Below are 14,558 nucleotides of genomic sequence, written 5' to 3'. Positions count from 1 at the left end.
TGGTACAGCAAACAAAAAACCAGGATGTTGAATAATAGGAAACATCTTTTAAAATCTTCTCCAAACTTCATCATTCTTCACAATTACCTGAAATTTTCACCTTTATGTTTTCAAAGGTAGAATTGTTCAACAATTCTACAGTACATAAAAACTACACAATAAAATCTTTAAGTAAGCACTTCTTTACAAATACACACACACATATCCCTGAATACTCCTTTGAATCCTTTTAAATTAACACAATCTCTTTGTTATAATTTATTGGATTATTTGCATCACTTTCTCTAAATTTTAACTTGGTGTATGGGGCAGAATTTCAACAGGCTAGCTTGGGCAGTCAAGATATTGAGCAGGAATAATTTAATATTGAAATTCTAGAAATTCACGTCCAATATTTTATCAGAAATATGGATTGTCTTTCTTAAAAATGCAAATCTAAATTAGTAGTTAACAGAGCTGATAACTAATGCATTCTAGAATGGCATTTTGATTTGATTATTACAAGATATTTGTCCATATTATTCTGATGGTACATATTTTTTACAACTTGTAACAATTTTTAAACCCAGGAAATTTAGAAACTTGCTTTTTAAAAAGCCAACAGTGACAGCAAATTTAATGTATCCAACTCTCTATGCCACATGCCTAGATTAATGGAATTGTAATTAACATAGAATACTGAATTTCTAGAGGGGTATTCACATTAGTCTGTTACAGCAGAAGCAGCATGGTCTTGTGGCACCTTAAATACTAACATATTTATTATAGCATAAGCTTTAGTCCATTGAAAGCTTCTTTATAATAAATGTGTTAGTCTTTAAGATGCCACAAATTCAATTATTATTGAATTTCTAAGCTCCATCATTAAGCACTCTACTAAAATTTAAAACTGTCTGTGCCTTGATAGAGTTGCATCATATTTCCAGCCTACTCAAGCTACCTGCAACAAATGTAGCTTAACATCTACAAAATAAATGTTCAAATCTCTAGAAGACTGGCAGTGCTGCATTTAATTAAATGCGAAAAAGGTCAGCCAGAAGAAAAAGGTGTGCACCTCTAGGAATGCATATTGTGGATTAGTTACCCTAACAGCTACTCAATCTAGTTTCAACCTGTTCTCTTGAGAGCCAGATCTATATTGTTCCCAACTTAAGATAATAATAGGTGATGCCCATGTTATTCATCACTTGGCAAATCCATGTTCATACTCAAAGAGAGAGTGTTCTGTTAACTTTACTGCTGCAAGATAAGCAGGCTTTAGTTGCTTTAGTTATGGGAGAACAAGGGAAAATACCCAAACAATGGAAAAGGATTTGGAGAGAATGTAACCTAGGTGTGTGAGTAACACAATATTTCCATACTGCCAAACACCTGGGCTCCTAAACACCATACGCTAGCCCTTCATCAGCAACTACTGCTGGGTTTTTTTTCTTTCAGAAATAGACCCTAAAGGAGGATTTTTGTATTAAGCTCTTCAACCAACAAAGGCACTTTTACCTGACAGTGATAGTATCACTGGATTTCTCGATTTCTTTTCAAAAGTCACGAAGTCATATATATGCCAGGTTTGTATATGATCCCTTGTCAAATGCTGGATAAAAAGTTTTTAAAAATATTTTTTTGCTTTTAGAGGAAAGGACTAGGAAAATGTGTTCAACTAAACTAATCTCTTCACTGAGCCTCAATAAAATGCCTTACTTCCCTCCAAAGCCTTTCCAAAACAATGCTAGTCCATTAGTAAGCTACTTTTTGCTAGCATTTTCTACTTTCAATTAACCATCGTTTTTCTATTGGACAAATACTGTACAATCAATTCCAGAGTGCTTCCAATGGCTTAAAACTGTGCCTGTATGTAATTGTGATCTATATTCATCTCTCCCAGCACTGTTACAATCATAATAATTTTTTAAAATGTGAAAATTCATATTTATCAAAAGTAAACATTTTGATAGTAGATCAAGCACTTATCAAAGTAAGAAATAGATGACATTTTTGTTCCCCACCCAAATCAGATTCAATTCTAATTCTTAGGCCTACAGGGTAGTGGAGATGCAAGGATTTTGAATATTGCAGAGAGCAGATCTTAAAATAATGACAAATGATCCTATAACTTTTTCACATATATTTTAAATATTTCTAAAATTCTTTTTCACAAAGTTTCTCTATTATATGCAGTACATCTGAAAACAATGGAATTACACCAGAGCTGCCAACGTTTTTCTCAGTTACGGTACCTTAGTATTTGGTAATTTTTTCATGGCATTCCCTAGGCCAAAACTATGAATTAATTTTAGCTAGTAGATTGAGATTCCACAATGCCCCTTGAGTACACTGCAGTTCCCTGACCCAAGTTTGGGAACTGCACAAATATACTAAAACAAAAACAGCAACAACAAAAAATCCCCAGTTTCAAACATGCTATAGAAATGGCTATGTCTTACTACTTTTTCATTTCACCAGCCATCTTGAGCACTGAAAAGGGTTCACATAAAAAGAAAGGCTTTCTGATATAATTGGAAATTAAATGATTAGGTCCTATAAAAATAAGAACAATTCATGACTCAAAGATGAATTGGCAGGAAAACAGATATTGTTAATAAGATAACCTAATTTTGTCTTAACTAGTTTCCAAATAATCTTCAAATGCATTCCTATGCAGAATATGCAAGCAACAAACTAATACAGAAGTCACCAGTATAATGGAAGAACAAGTAGAATGCTATCATTTAGCAAACTTGAGTCCAATAGGTCCCACAAGACCGAGGAGCACAAGCCAATGCAAAACAGACTTTTCTAGCCTTGTAAGCCTCCTCAGTGTGCCAATATTTTTTCAATGATCTAGATTGATTGTAAAGGTTATGCCCCTTCATCCAATTATTGACTATAAAGAAGCATTCCAAGATTACATCACTGAGTTCACTGGCATAGTAGCTTACAGTAAGGTATGTTTCCCTGCCATTCTGATTTCATACAGATGAACCTTCTGATTTCCCTGCCATCTGATTTCATACAGATGAACCTTTCTTGGTCTGCTGTCCTCTGTCTGATGGGTTGTAATTCCCATGATACTCCAGTTAGCCCAGCCCCTCTGTCTGAGAGACAAGCAACAGGACTATGTAAATTCTTTGGAAGAAGTGGTTTGGAACATGCTGCAGCATGTACAAAGCATTTCTTCTGCAACTGTTATCACAGTTACAACTTTTTCTAGGATCACATGGCCATCTTGGAAGCTACTCACAGCTGTCTGTGCATGAATGTGCATGCACAGCCACTTTTGTGGGGGGGGGAAAAAAACAAAGGAAGTGGCTGTGCATGCACATACATGCACAGACATCAGGGAGCTCTTTCAGGTATCTGTACATCCCTAATTCAAAAGAAGACCAAGCCAGCATTATTCCCTTTTACAATAAAATTATCTATGTGACAAATGTATATATATGTGCGTATGTGTATGTACAGAATATGCACACATACACACTTTTACAATGCGCTGTGACAATAGAAATTTAAATGGGGCAGAGCGTCAGACCTACTTGGGCAGAGGATACCATGTTTTAATGCCATAAAGTTATCCTTTTTGCCAGAAATATTAGGAACTTCATTCACTTCCTAGATCTGCAATTTTTTTACTGCATTCCCATTCAGATACTGCTAAGTTCACATCTTTTCCCTGCATCCATTTCTATTATCTCCCCGGTAAAGACTGTGCCAAATGATTTAATTGCACAGACTTCCAGCTATTCTATCAACTTCCTACTGAACATAACCCATTCTTTGCTTCCTTGCATAGTGGCTGCTCTTGGGCCAGGCCTCTTTTTCCCTATTACTTATGTACCTTTCCCCTACTTATTAGTAGAATCTTTGATCTCAGAAAGATTATAAAATGTCTCTCTCTAGTAGCAAAAAGTAAAGTACATGGTCTGCAAAATACAGGAGGTAAAATAAAATACTGCAACCCTGTTTACCTATCGTATTTATTTCAATTATTGGACCAGTGAGTGATAGATACCATAGGAGTTCAATTATTCTATTAATAGAAGTTATCTTGTTGTCTACAAATGGTGTGATGGGTGGAGGAAGGAAGGAAGGAAGGAAGGAAGGAAGGAAGGAAGGAAGGAAGGAAGGAAGGAAGGAAGGAAGAAAGAAAGAAAGAAAGAAAGAAAGAAAGAAAGAAAGAAAGAAAGAAAGAAAGGCACTACCATTCTGCATTTATTAGGTGAGAAAGCAGCTGCAACTCATCTCAGGAGTTTTTCTCCCCGCACAACATAGAACTTGGGGTTTATCTCATGCCTGAAGCAGTCACAGCAAGATTAAGAATGTAACAAAACAATAACTCTAAATAAGAAACAGACTTTTCACCAAGACAAAAAAAAGTGTCCCCAGAGACAAAGCATTCAGGCTTTCTATCTAACCTTTTAAAATTGCTCCCACAAGTTAACGAAAAAGATCTGAATGTATTAAAACAAAGCAGAAAGCAGCTCCTTAAGTAACTTAAAATATGTAACTTGTTTTTATATGATATACTGTTATCGCAAGTAGGAAAATGGCTGATGTGGTTTTGGCTATGAATATACACTGGTATTAACTGATCCTTTATGTAGAAGATTAAATGTTAATTATTTTACTCAGGAAAAAAAGGTGTAGTATGTTGGAAAATGTTCCCTAAAATGAAATTTACCTGACTCAGAATTACTAACAGGATGCAGTTCAAGAGGGGTGACAATTCTAAAATGCTGAGATTAGACAGAAATCCTAAAGAATAGGAACCATTCTTCTAACATTATGGAAGCAGCAAAATCATAACTAAAGCAGTTATTGTTCAACAATGCTGTTTAAACCCAACTGAAGACTAAATTGAACAGTTTAACAATGAGCACAAGCACAGCCTAAGGAAAAAAAACCTGGAAAACTGCAGATTTTCTCCACAATATCTTACCATAATTTTGCCAACTGAATTTATTTTGCATGCCACACATTCCCTTGAGAACACAAGGGAAAAACCTGTGCTATCTTTTCTTGTAAATATAAGAGGATTCCATCAATTCAATTCTGTGAAGTAACTATATTTTCAGTATTAGAAAACTGCCGGAAATAATTTTATTTCCTAGCAAAAAAAATGCATTATAATTTTCCAGTGTACAAAATGTATGTGGCTTTCAATAAAGTTTGTTTTCTGCTGCTTCAGGGGGTAGGTCCTAAAAGGAATTTCATTAAAACATTAGACAGCATGTTTTGAAAGTACAAATTCTTCAGCAGAGGAACAAACTGTATCGTTTATGCACTAAATCATAAAGTGTGACTTACAACAATGTTAAGTTAAAAACAGAATGATCAACTGGTTTAACATGAACACGAAACCAGGCTATTTCTATTTCCTATGGCATTACAAATTCAAGTTTAAGGAACTTGTAGTTAAAATCCTTTATAAACACTTACCTAGAAATAAGTCTCTGAATTCATTCTTAACATTCTAAAAGTAAACATTCATTTTACGAACATATACTCTACACTGATTTGAAAATAGTACAATATAAAAGTATTAATTTTCATCCATTCCAGTGTCTGATTCAATATAACATGAGACAATTTTGGCTATCTCACTTTTAAGAACAGTAGAGCAGTACATCTTCATCTTAATTCCTTATCAGTTAAGATTTACAATGATAAACTATATTACAGCAACACTGTAATTACTTGAAATTTCACTTTTAAAGAAAAAAAGAAGGGAAATGGTCCCCAAGTCTACAGCAAGAAATTTTGCAGAACAGAATTTTAGAACAATTAGATAATCTTTTGCATTTGCACTACCAAATTCAAGAAATTAGGAAGCAGTCCATGTGCATTATTGCACATCAGGATTTGTTGCTCTCTGGCTATCCATTTTACTTCTAAAAGAAGAGTCATCTTCAATCGAAAGAAATGATCTAAATAAAAGACAGATTCAGAGAAAACAAGCCTGCTCTCACATAATTAACTATAATCCAGGTATAACAGACAAATTGAATAAAATGACTTCTAATGATCTCCATGTAAAAATAGCACAACTGCCATCAATTTATTGTAACAATCCTGCACGTGGTCTTCAAGAATCCATTCATCACTAATGCTACAAAATTCAATCAATTTAAACTGTTTTGATAAGCAAAATAGGACTCTTAACTGGGCAAATTTTTAGAAAATGGTTAATCTTCTTGTACAAACACTCAGGTAATGTTTGTTTTAAGATTATACTGGCTATGAAATGTCTGCATATAATTAAATTTCCAAGTAGGAGACTTAGGGCTTTCCAAGAAAACATTTCCTATCATTCATAATCTGGCACGGCCAATAGAGTTCTTGAAGTCCTACAAATCTAAAAGGACCAGGATCACCATCAATCTAAATATAAAGAAAATGTATTTTCCTTTAAATATCACAAGGAAAATGCACTTTTACTTCTTCTGGAAGTTTAGTAAAACTTTGTCATTACATCTATCTTTCGAATTTATGGATTAATCCAAAGGCAGTAAAGCCCCAAGACTGGTGATACTTGCTAAGGAAACTGATAAGATGTTCATGGACAACTCAAATGAGAATAATAGATTCACATGATAAGGAAGCAAGCAGGGAATCCCTAATGGCCACAAAACACAATGAGCTCCTGAGGGTTATGGCATCTGTAGAATTTGGAATTGGAGTTGGAACACTGGGGGGGCTGGCCTCTAGAGAATTCAATTTACTGTCTAACGCTTGGTCAATTTGCTTAATCACTTTTTAAAATGTCTGTGGGGACACACAATGTCAGCCCATTAACAGCTTTTAAATGGCTTAAGTCTCCTCTTAAATGAGAAAAGCAGAACAAACAAGAGATGGTTGCAAGATCTGTCTATGTCATAATTCTTTTATGTGTTTATTTTGCCAGTCAAAATTTAGAGTGATGTATTAAGTCACTGCTAAGCTGTGATCCCAATTATTCTCTTAAAGAAAAAGGAAAAACAAAAATAATAGATTGATTTCCCTTTGAACTATTAATATGACATTTTCTAGATGTTTACTGACAGTATCTTTGGCTTTGTCATTTTTATTAACAAAAATTGGTAAGATCAATAAATTATGTTTAACAATTCCTTATATAAATCAAACCAAACCCAATGGTATTCAGAAATCTTATACAACCAAAATGTACGCAAATATAAAGAAAAAAACCTGGAATCTTACATGCACTTCATGGGGAAATAACTGAACCACCTTTTACTTTTATCTAAAAGAAATTTCATCAAAGTTGTTAATCAATTCAGTAACCAGTTAAAGGTACTAAGGAAACTGCTATTCTATATAACAAACTTGTGCTTCAGGCAGCAACTTAGACATTTGGATGTTATGATCATTTTTAAGTTAAATATATTGAGATCAAGAGCATGTTTTTTAATTTATCAGTTGTTCACTTTAATCCATATGTAAAAACTTTAACCAGAGTTCAGATGGGCTAAAACACATATAATTGGTTGTTTCCCTTTCCAGAATTTTTCCTTCTATTCTAAGGGATACTAGTGGCATAGGATTAAATCTATAGTTCTATAGCTTTATTAGAAGCTAGTTTTAATCAAACATAAATCTGCTTAAAGAGTGGAGTTCATATTTTGACTAAAAATCAACATTAGTAGTATTCAGATAAAATAATAAAGTGTTTCTCAATCTCAACACTAACATGTGCTGAAGTTGAGAAGCACTAGAATTATCCCTCTGGCTACTGCTATTAAAAAGAAAGAGGGTGCTGCACAGCTTCGTACAATCCTTGATTGGAAGGTAAATAAAAGGCCACTCAGTCCAATTCCTTGAACATTTCAGAATTCACTGTACCTTCTTCTTTACTTACTCTTTTACCACTTTCAGTGTCAAGGGAATCACTGTATCATCCCTGATCAATGACTGCCCATTTTTGAAGATCTCCAGGGAAGAGGAAGAAACCCCATTTGATAGCTCATTCCATGATTATCAGCTCTTGCATGCCTAGTTCTTTTAACCATTCTGCATACGACTTATTGTGCTTAAGAAGCTTATTTTATACTAGAATTGTAGCATAATAGCTTACCTTAGCTAAAGTCAACATATCTGAATCTTTATTAACAGCAATTTTATAATATAGCCATTAATTCTGGAGAAAATTAGGATGATAAAGGAATGCCTGCAAAGTACAGCATGATCGTATTGTTTATTAGTCCCCCAGGGACACATGAAAGCTCTTTTGAAAGACCTGGTAGAAAGTTTGAGGTCACAATCTATAGTATCCGGATAGACCTTGGTTTCAACTATTATTTTATGCTTAACAGAAATCAAGGCTTTGGAGAATACACTTGACCTTAGGAAAACTTCCAGACCACAACAAGTCAAATTATGATTAAAAAAGTAAGACAGAGGACAATGTATATAATGAGTGCCTTGTAAACATACATCCATATGTAGCACTAAGTCATAATGGGATTTGTTTGCTTTGGCTTTAGCACAGGCCTACAAAACTCTGAACCAACAAAAAACAAAAAACAACAGTGGCAACAAAAAACATTTCAGTGCTATCTAGCAATAACCTGGATTTCTGGAACCCAGATCTAGTAGCTTACTTTAAACCCAGCAAAGTTGAAGTTTTATAGTTTTCCCACAATGAAGGAATCCAGCTGCCAAGGCTTAGTAAATGATTAGTAAATCATGGCGGTAATATCTTAGAATGATATGCTTCAAAATTTATAACAATGATTATTAACAAACATTTATATTTAACATTTTGTTTGGATACTAATGTCATTACTGATCTTCCACCAAAACAGGATGATAATACAGTCTTTCCCATCTTAAATTAACTGCCAGGTAATAAAAATATCAAATAATACTATTCTATTGATATTATGATTACATTGATTACCCAGATAGATATTCCCAGATTCTTAGGGGACTACCCATTCACTAAGCACTAAAGCCTTATGTAAGTTCTGCTGAGAAACTTTAACAGTATACATAATACAAAAAGATACTTCAGGAAATCTGGAAGCAAAATATTAATTAGCACAACTAGTATACCCCAACAGCTAGTAGTCAAAGACATGCTGGCTCTGATACTAGAAATAAAATATAACTATAATGAATGGTAATTGCCGATGAAGTTTTTTCTCCATGACGCCTATTTCATCAAGCTATCTACAACCTAGGATCAATATCCTAGCCAATCACTTGCCATAAGCCACTCTTAAGCAGATTTCTCAAACCTGGCTTCCAAATATTATTACATTATATTACAGTTCCATCAACCACAGCCAGCAGAGTCAATAGCCTGGACTTCATATATTGCAGAAAATTCAGAAGTTGTTGTAAGTAGTATACAAGTTTTATAAGGCTTGTGAACATTTAAGAAGCGAAACTATATCTCCAAATACACTCAACAAAAGACTTATGTTAAAGGACAGTGTGAATAAGCAATGGTATTGAGTAGGCTGTCCTTGAAGGTAAACTGAGCAGGCGAACTTCAGAGCTAGGCTACCAAAACCTGGTAAAGAACCCTCTGTACTACCTAATAAATATCTATTTTCTATTTATTTGGTGGATTTAAATGAGAGCCTATCTCACCTGCACGATATAATGGACTGCTCACAATACTAAAAATATCTACAAAAACATAAAACTCATAGCAGTCAGAAATTTTGCAAAGCCACAAGCCAACATTCAACATAATCAAGAAACAGGCTCCTACTCACACTTGGGAATCCCAGACTCAAGCACAAAGCCTCTACTCAGAGCCTTGTGGAAGACCGGACAGGAGCTATCTGATCTCTAGAGCAAGGGTCTCCAACCTTGGCAACTTTAAGCCAGGCGGACTTCTGGGAGTTGAAGTCCGCTTGGCTTAAAGTTGCCAAGGTTGGAGACCCCTGCTCTAGAGGGATTGTATTCCAGAGGGCAGATACCAGGATATAATAGATCTTCCTTGAAGTTTCTATGAAAAGCATTGGAAAATATAGAGTAGCATGTTTGATAAGTGATAAAGTTTCCTTTTATTTTATCTATACTATATTAGTGCAGATCTAATGTCTCTACCTTTCCTGTATACATGTTCCTAACTGGCAAATTAAAAATATTATGCTATAGTTATTTTTTTCATCAATAGCAAAGGTAGACTTCTCTTAAATCCAACTCTGTCATCTAGAGTCATCCTTTTTTTCCTAGCAGAATTCTATTCAGAATTTTTTTATTCATTAAATATATTTTATTCCACTTTGTATTATAGAAAAACCTGGAGCATCTTTTCCAAAATAAACAAACAGTTCACTGAAAATGTGAATAAACATGATATAAACCTTAAATTTACTGAACAATTTTCAGTAGATGTGGACTTTTTGTTGTGGAATAGGTGGGCCAAAATGAGACAAAATCCTATGAAAACATTTATCTTCAGTATATCCAATGTGGTGAAAAATTTCAGTGTTATAAATTAAGCTGTAAATCTGGCAGAGAAGTGTAGAAGAGACTGCCTATCTTCAGACTCCTTATCTAAAAGGGTTCTATTACTAACACTTCCAGCTTTAAAAGATTGACTGCTTATTATACTGAGATACCAAACGTAAAGCAACACCCTTCAGTGGGGCTAAAGGGCATATAAAACCCATTCCATCCAAATCGAATTCCCATTCAAAAAGGAAGAAAAAAATTAATTATACATATTGCAAAACAAAGTACTTACTGTTCGAGCACCACTTGGAGATAAGGTTCCACTAGGAAGGTAAGGGCTACCCAGCTCTGGGATCATCAAGAAAGGATAACTTGGATAAGGAGTCCCTTTAAAAAAACCTCCATCCTGCTGTCTTCTAATTACTATGGAACAAGGAAGATATTAAGTTATAAACATTGAGAGTAAAAACCCCTGACAAATGGCAAAACCACCAACTTAAACTTGTATGAATTACATAAGTTAAAGTTTTAACTCCAAGAATTATACAAGATTAGACTCAGAAAAAACTAGCTAGTGAAACAAATTTGAAACAACAGAAATTACTGTACTTCTAATTAAAGCATTTAACTATCTGATCTTTATCTCATAGTTCTGTGATATTTATCCACAAGAAAATATAACATCACAAGTTTCATTCAAATGCTTTAAGTCAAAATGTGACACCTATCCTCCATTTTTTTCCCCATACAAAATATCAAACTATAATTTGTTTAACTATAATTTGCTCAATACATCACAGGAAAAGATTCACAGTTAAATCAAAAATTTAAAAAAATGTCTCATCATGTGGCACCCTCCAGCAATTTAATACTTAATGTCCAGGATAGCGTCATCAATCTTCAGAGTTGTGCAAACCCTTAGAAAACAGATCCTCACTCTTTTAGGTCATAATGTTAAGCACCTTTGTTACATAAATGTAGGCTTGCTATGATAAATATGTATTGCAAAGTAATGAACTTTTATAAAAAGGTATTTTTCCTCCTTATGGGCCATTCATTAGTACAAACTGCAGAGTTGCAAACTTCCCAAAGTTTGTCCTTGGGACAAAAGTTGAGGAAACATGCAGCTCTGTCAGTGAGCTAGAGATTTATGCAATCATTCTTAATGTCTGCACTCACACCAAGGTACCACTGGATCATTTATCAAGATTAACTGCAGTCCAAAATTCTACACAAATAATAACATTATTTGTAACTTTTATTTCCCCTACTGTATGCTGTTAATATAAGGGAAGACAAGAGTTGTTACCCCTCCCTCAAATGTGCAAAAAACAAACTCAGGGAGGAATCCACCAAATATTAGGTTAATAGTACACTTACCCCGTAAGTATCAGCAAGCAATTCTCCCTGAACCAAGCAAGTCTTATTTCTGAGTAAATACTTTACATGTTTTAAACTGCACACAGCAATTTCTATATTTAGAAATAAACTGTATTAATTTTAATGTTTTGAATAAATGTATTCATAAAATGGATACTTTGGAATGGATCATTAAGGAATTTATAGTCTTTACTGAACAATTAGAAACTCATTAGTGGGTGAATTCTGACTTCTCCATTCAAAGTTCTGTGATGCATTTATTAAAAATTTGGGCTAAAGCCTACTACTGACTTTGAAACAATTCCAATGCAGGCCAAGGGGACTTATTCCCTTGTCAAGCAGCAATTCTATACATTCATATGAACTGAAGGAAACGTTTCTGCATAAACATACATAGCATTAAACTATTCCCCTCAATGAACCTAAACTTCTTCATTCGGAAGTAAAATGGTACCTCTTGTTTGAGAATACCACATCCAAAATGTATTCCTTTTTTAAAGAGCCACACATCCCCATATGCTTTGTTTACTCAAAGTAAATCTTGTAACTTCAACGACTCCTGGGAGATATCCTCAACCCTGCAAATTTAACACTTATAAGCACAACTGCTGCTGCTAATATAGGAGAATATTTCTAGCTCAGGTTGAAATAAAAGCTCCTTGGTGCTGCCTGAGTTTGCCTGGTTTCTTTTTTTTTTCAGAGGTTTCATTACCCAAAGCAGGTAGTAGTACCATCAGTACTACTGATGTTGCCCTAGTTTGAGTTACTATCATTGATGGTCACTAGAACTCATGTTACCTAGTTTGGATAATGAAGCGTGTGCAAAAAAACAAGCAAGCTCAAGAGAGCACCTAGGACCCCTCAGGATAGCTGCACCTCGATCTTCAAAGTTAGCAAGAACAGAATCCCGTGCAATTAAGAGTCCGTCAAATCTGCGCGTTTCACTGCGACTCGGCTGCCATTGTAAACCCACTTATCCAAGGTTAATTTCCAGTTCCAGAAGCAAAAACTATTGTCAACCACCCTTTAGCCGGCTGGGATTACTGGGGGAGGGGGGGGGTGTCTATCTTTTGTGCGGAGGCAAGCAAGCAAAGGGGCAGGAGAGCCCACCGCGCTCCAGCCAAACAGAGCCTTTGCAAAGACGCCCAACTTCATTTGGGAACCAGTTCCCCACCCCTGCGCGGGGGTTCCAAATCCGGATTAGGATTTCGCGCTCGGACCGGCGGCCGTGGAAACTCCCAGCCGGGGCCCTTTTCAGAAGAGGAAGGGCCGGCGACAAACTCGCCGCCCTCGTCGGATTCCCAGAGCAACCGGGTCGGGATCAGGGCCCAACCAGGGGAAGGCAATCCGGAGGAGATCGGGAGGGCCGGCCCGGGGAAGCTCCTCCTCGTCCCAGAAAACGACGGAAGAGCACGGAGGAAAGAAGCGCAGGTCGTCGTCTTCGTCGCCGCCCGCCCCACCTCCCCGCCCGTCCCCGCAGTTCGCAGGACGGCTCCAAGGCTCGCTACCTTCGGCTGCAGAGTCCCGCGGCTTCTGGAAACTTTCCCGCGGCGGCTGAGGCGGCCTCTCCGACTGAGGGGGGGGGGAAGAGGAGGGTCGGGGGGGAGACACAAAGAAAGGGGGTTGAGACGACGCGGCCAAAAGCGCCCCCAGCGAATCTCACCCCCCCCCATCAACCCCCCCCATTTCCGCCCCCTCCCCGGCCGCCCCGCGCGCGCCCCTCCCCGCCGCCGCCCTCCCGCTTTTACCTCAGAATCGGAGCCGGAGGCGCTGCCGCCGCGGTTCTCGGACTCGTGGACGAGCGAGGACTTGAGCTCGTCCAGGTCGCCATGAGCCGAGCCGCGCCCCCCGGCGCCCTTGTCCTGCTCGTCGCCCTCGTCCTGGAAAGCGATGAGCTCGTCCGGGGCGCCCAGATCGTCGCTGCTGCTGCCGGCTCCGCTGCTGCTACTGCCGCCGCCGCCCGCTCCTCCTCCTCCTCCTCCACCACCGCCGGCGGCGGCGGCGGGCTGCAGCTGAGGCATGGTGCGGCGGGGTCCCGGTGCGGCGGGCGGCCGCTCCGCGCACCCCGCCTGCCTCAGCCCGGCCTCCCGCCTCAGCCCCGTCCCGCCGCCGCCGCCGCCGCCCCGACAAAGTTTTGACACTCGCGGGAAGGGAGGCGGAGGCGCCACGGAGCTTCCCCTCCTGCGGCGTCGAGGGAGCGCGGAGAGGCGGGAAAAGGCCAGGCGACGCCGGACAGGGAAGGCTGGGTGGCGGCGGGAACTCGGGTGGAAGTCGCTCGCTCCGGCGGCCGGAGGGGTCCCCTGTTCAGCCCACCCGGGGAGGGTCGAGAATGCGAGCGAGGGGCCGGGAAGGAGGAGGAGGCGGAGGAGGAGCTCCCGCTGCAAATTGACACCCCGGGCGAGCAGGAGGAAGGGAGGAGGAGGAGGAGGAACAACGCCCCCCCCCGCCAGACACCCCCTTCCGCTCCCCATCCCCCGCCGCCCCCACCCCTTTCTCCCGGGACCCCCCCCCCAGCACCGCGCCCCCTCTCGCTTTCCCCTGATGGGCGCGCTTTTCTTTCTCTCTCCCCACTTTTATTGTGATTTTAAAAGCGGGGCGGGGTGTGTGGGGGGGGGGGGAGGCCGTTTTGGAGCGGGTTTTACTCCCGGCCTCTGCCTTTTCTTTTTCTTTTTCTTTTTCTTCCTCCTGGAAAGGAGAGGTGCAGAATCAAGGAATCGCTGGAAGCAAACAAGGGTGGGTGGAGGGGAGAAGAAGAGAGGCGGACTTCG

General features: G+C 38.6%; 1 protein-coding gene across 1 annotated transcript in view; it reads right to left on the bottom strand.

The window, feature by feature from the left end:
* The window catches only part of TCF7L1 (transcription factor 7 like 1), an 84,297-nt gene extending 69,962 nt beyond the window's left edge, over positions 1–14,335 (bottom strand). Inside the window, exons 1-3 of the mRNA XM_026718081.2 lie at positions 13,539–14,335; positions 13,299–13,362; positions 10,703–10,833 (exon numbers count right to left, since the gene is read on the bottom strand). Of these exons, the coding sequence (XP_026573866.2) occupies positions 10,703–10,833; positions 13,299–13,362; positions 13,539–14,261 (918 nt within the window). The 5' untranslated portion in view covers positions 14,262–14,335. The remainder of the gene's footprint in view (positions 1–10,702; positions 10,834–13,298; positions 13,363–13,538) is intronic.
* Between the last annotated feature and the right edge of the window lie 223 nt (positions 14,336–14,558).

The sequence above is a fragment of the Pseudonaja textilis genome, chromosome 9 (genome assembly GCF_049901715.1).
Source record: "Pseudonaja textilis isolate UNSWEBS1 chromosome 9, rPseTex1.2, whole genome shotgun sequence".
Classification (NCBI taxonomy): domain Eukaryota; kingdom Metazoa; phylum Chordata; class Lepidosauria; order Squamata; family Elapidae; genus Pseudonaja; species Pseudonaja textilis.
The sequence above is the reverse complement of the archived record's forward strand: the minus strand, read 5'-3'. Positions and strand labels throughout refer to the sequence as shown.